At 50.7% G+C, this 3,813-nt stretch overlaps 1 protein-coding gene across 3 annotated transcripts in view; it reads left to right on the plus strand.

Annotated features, from left to right (window-relative positions):
* Positions 1–3,813, plus strand: part of LOC108445719 — a 29,939-nt gene that overhangs the window by 5,167 nt on the left and 20,959 nt on the right. Inside the window, exons 1-3 of one of the 3 annotated variants that reach the window (XR_001860675.1) lie at positions 16–55; positions 297–656; positions 747–966. Coding sequence is in view for 1 of the 3 variants with exons in the window: in XM_017730455.1 (XP_017585944.1) it covers positions 747–966 (220 nt within the window). In the remaining 2 variants the exon portion in view is untranslated. Of the gene's footprint in view, positions 56–296; positions 657–746; positions 967–3,813 lie in introns of all 3 variants that reach the window. The other 2 variants (XR_001860674.1, XM_017730455.1) reach the window with 2 other exon arrangements.

Raw genomic sequence — 3,813 nt, forward strand, 5'->3', positions numbered from 1 at the left:
ATGTGCGTGGCTGCAGCTGGGAGCTGCAGCTGGGAGCTCGGCGAGACGAGGCCAGGTAGGACGTGGGATGGATTTGGGCTGCTCTGGGATGCGTGAGGGATCCCACGGCAGGGGATCCATGGGTGGCTTCGGGAATTGCTGTCTGGAGAATTTGCTCCAGGGGGATGCGCCTGTGCCCGGGAAGTGGGGGGCTCTGAGCAGAGGGAAAGTGAGACTGAATTTAATGGAATTCCTACAGTTTTCCCTGGCTGATGGATTTTTGTCTGTCCCTTGCTCTCCCTGGACCACTCCTGCAGCCCAGGGAAGGATTCCAGAGCCAAGCTTTCCACTGTCATCCCAGTGTTCCTCCCGGCATTCCCATTAATCCTCAATATCTCAGTGTTCATGACATTCCAGCAGAAACTGTGTGGGATGAGGGTTTCCTGGGGAAGTTGATCCTGACCCCTTGCCATTAAATGCCTGTAGAAGGAGAAGTGTGGGAAGCACAGCGATGAATCCCTGTGGTGGAGCATCCTGCCTGGGATCCGAGGGGGCACAAAGCCATGGACAATTCCCACCCTGCGGCACAAAACCCACCGGCACAAACCTGGGAGCCAAGGGGCAGAAATCCCTCTCTTCTCCTGCTTCCAGCATTCCCAGTGCTGCTTCCTCCATAGGTGATTCCCTGTCTCTGGAACAGAAGAAGCAGAAGAGGTTTTTCAAGGTGGATAAACTTAAAAAAGCCTCTTTTTCCTATTTTTCCCCAGGGAATCAGCAGGAGCATGGCTGTCTCGCTGGGATTAGGACTGGAAAGGGGGATCTTGTCCCCTTCCCAATTATTTCAGTCCCCACTTAATGGTGGGAAACAAGTGCAGTCAGCACTTTGGGATTTTTCCACCCATTGCTATGAAAACATACCCAGGCCTGGATGTTCCCTCTCCCCATCTCAGACGCTCCAGAGGATGTGGGGAAGGAGCCGTGGATCCGGTGAGTGTCTCCACGGGATGGAGAAATGTGGGAAAGGCGGAGTGGCTTTGGGATGGGTTCCTTGGGGTGCAAAGCGCCGAGCCGGGGGTGCCAGCTCGGGAATCCCGGGTGCCTGATCCGAGTCCCTGTGCCGGAGCGAGGCTGTGGGTGCCATCAGCACTCCCAGCAGCACCAGTTCGGCTCCTCGGCTGGAACTGGGGCGTGGGGAGCTGAGCAGTTCCTGGAACTGCAGCCCCACCTCAGGGGGGGTTGGGTAACTCGGTGGCAGAGGAGGAAGGGAAACCCCCACGGAGCAGCCCCGAGGCTCCGGCCAGGAATGAGTCAGCAGTGGCTGGGCGGCTGCTGGGGCTGCTGTCGCTGGTGATACTGGTGTCACTGGTGGTACTGGGGCTGCTGGGGCTGGTGCTGCTGGAGAGGCTGGTGATACTGGTGGTACTGGTGCAGCTGGTTCCGGTTGTACTGCTGGTACTGGTGATACTGGTGCTGGTACTGGTGGTGCTGGTGCTGTTACTGGTGGTACCGGTGCTGGTGCTGCTGGTTCTGGTTGTGCTGAAATTACTGGTCTTACTGGTCTTACTGGTGCTGCCACTCGATGCCTCCCAGCTGCTCCTCTCCCCCTCCCAGTGCCCACTCCCAGAGCCTTTGGGCAGCTGCTCTTTTGTCCCGCTGGGAATTCCTGGGAATCCCATACAGGGGCAGGAGGTGGATTCTGCCATGTCCATCCCAGCATCCAGGTCCAACCCAGGTCCCTCCGGAGCCCATTCCTGTGGTGTTGGGATTCCAAGGACACCCAGTCCCTTTTTTATGGATTTGGGGCTTTCCAGATGTTTGGAATTTATTTTCTTTTGGAAATGTTTGCCAAATATTTGGGACCAAATCCCAGCATGAAGGTGCCCCTTCCCAGGCTCACTGGGCTCTTCCACACTTTTCCATGGCATTAAAATGAGGCAGGGGAATTTAAGTCAGGAAAGGCAATTAAAATCCAGCAGAGCAATTAATTAAAATCTGTCAGGGCAGTTAAAATCTATCAGGACAATTAAAATTCATCAGGGCAATTAATTAAAATCCAACAGCTCCCACCATTGCCCTGCTTGTTGTACTTAAATAAATCCTATATTTGTATACTCATATAGAAAATTAAATTAATGTAAATATATTTATATTTATATGTAAATGTATTTTTATGTATTTACATATTACGTACAAAGACATTTATTTCTATTTAATTAAAATGATTAAATATATTCACATACGTAAGCTGTTTGTGTGTTTATTGAACGATATGGTGATGAAAACATCGAAATACTTGTTTATTAAATAAAGTTGAGTGATAGAATTATAGATTTATTAAATTAAGTTTAACAATAGAATGTGACACAATAGATGTAATTAATGTAATGCGATAAATATAATGAAATTAATATCATTCATATAATAGTAATGATGCCCTTAGAGGTACAAATTAAGCTGTGGGGGGTTAATTTAAGAAAAAAAAAAAAAGAGGGAAAAGGATTATTTTTACAAAGGGAAAGGATTGGGAATAAATGGAAGCGTTGGGAATAAATGCAAGGATTTGGAATAAATGGAAGCACGCATGCATTTGACAGGTATTGCCCCCCTGGCAGGTGCGTTTCTTGGTGTTGCATATTCCAGATTAATTCTCTGAGGCAAATTCCCAACCCCTGGGGAAATCCTGTGCTATTTTCCAGGTGGGGCATTTTCAAGGCAACTGTTACCATTTTTCTGGGATAAAACCCTTTCCCCCTCAGGTCAGAGTGATCCCTCTCAAGCATCCGCTCAAAAAATTATGATGGAGCAAAATCGGATCAGCCGCAAATTCCCTTTTCCCCCCCTATTTTTCCATCCAGCTGCCCAAGGGATGCTCAGGGAGCAGCGTTGGCAGGGGGGCAGCCCAGAAATGCTGGAAATTTAACTCAGAGAATATCCCAAGTTGAAATGGACACAAAAGGATCATCAAAATCCAACTCCTAGCCCTGAAATTCCCAGAATTCTGGTTTCTTCAGCCGTGGTGAATGGAGCGAGAAAAGCCTGAGGATTCTGGGGACTCCCAGTGCTCCATTCTTCCCACACGAGTCAAAGCAAACGGATTCGTCTCGATCTTCCTTCCCTGCACCCCTCAGCAAATATTCCCAGTCCCTTTGACCCCGGCACGGGGAAGGGGATGATCCAAAACCCCAAATTTATCCCCGTCCCCTCCTTTTGCCACCTTTTGGCTCAGGTTCGAGATCGGTGACGTGGAGGGGGGGGGGCAGCATTTGACTCGAGCAGCGGTGACACGAAAATAGCGAAGTGGAAATTCAGCCCAGCTCGAGATTCGAAATGAAATCGTTTGAAATTCAAGATTGCATGCCTTGCTGAGGCTGTTCCAGCCCAGCTCCATCCTCTGCCTGGGGCGTGGATGGCTTGGGAAAGGGAGGAGAATCCCAGGAGGGTTTTTGGGGGTGCTTTTGGTCATCGTTTCTCGGCACTAAATAGAGGAAGAATAAGTTTAAAACGAAGCGTGTTTTGTTTTGTCACAGGAAGTGGAGAGAGCTTTGGGAGAGCCCTGAGACATTGACTTGAAATTCTGTGTTTTAGTGTTTCCCTGGCCAAACCAAGCGCGTGGATTGGTGCCTGGCGGAAAAAGAGGGGCACTGGGATGGGGGGAGCGAGGCCGTGGGACCCCCCCCTTTCCCAGTTATCCTGAGGGAGGAGGTTTGGGGCCGCAGGCGTTCGGGAGGGACGGCAGCCCTTCCTGAGGGAGCTGCTGGCTGCTGCTCCGTGCTCCGGGGAGCCCGAAATTGTGGTGTCCGAGCGCCGGGGGGTGCTGGGCCCGGGGCAGCCCCC

This window comes from Corvus brachyrhynchos, unplaced genomic scaffold (assembly GCF_000691975.1).
Source record: "Corvus brachyrhynchos isolate BGI_N302 unplaced genomic scaffold, ASM69197v1 scaffold133, whole genome shotgun sequence".
Lineage (NCBI taxonomy): Eukaryota > Metazoa > Chordata > Aves > Passeriformes > Corvidae > Corvus > Corvus brachyrhynchos.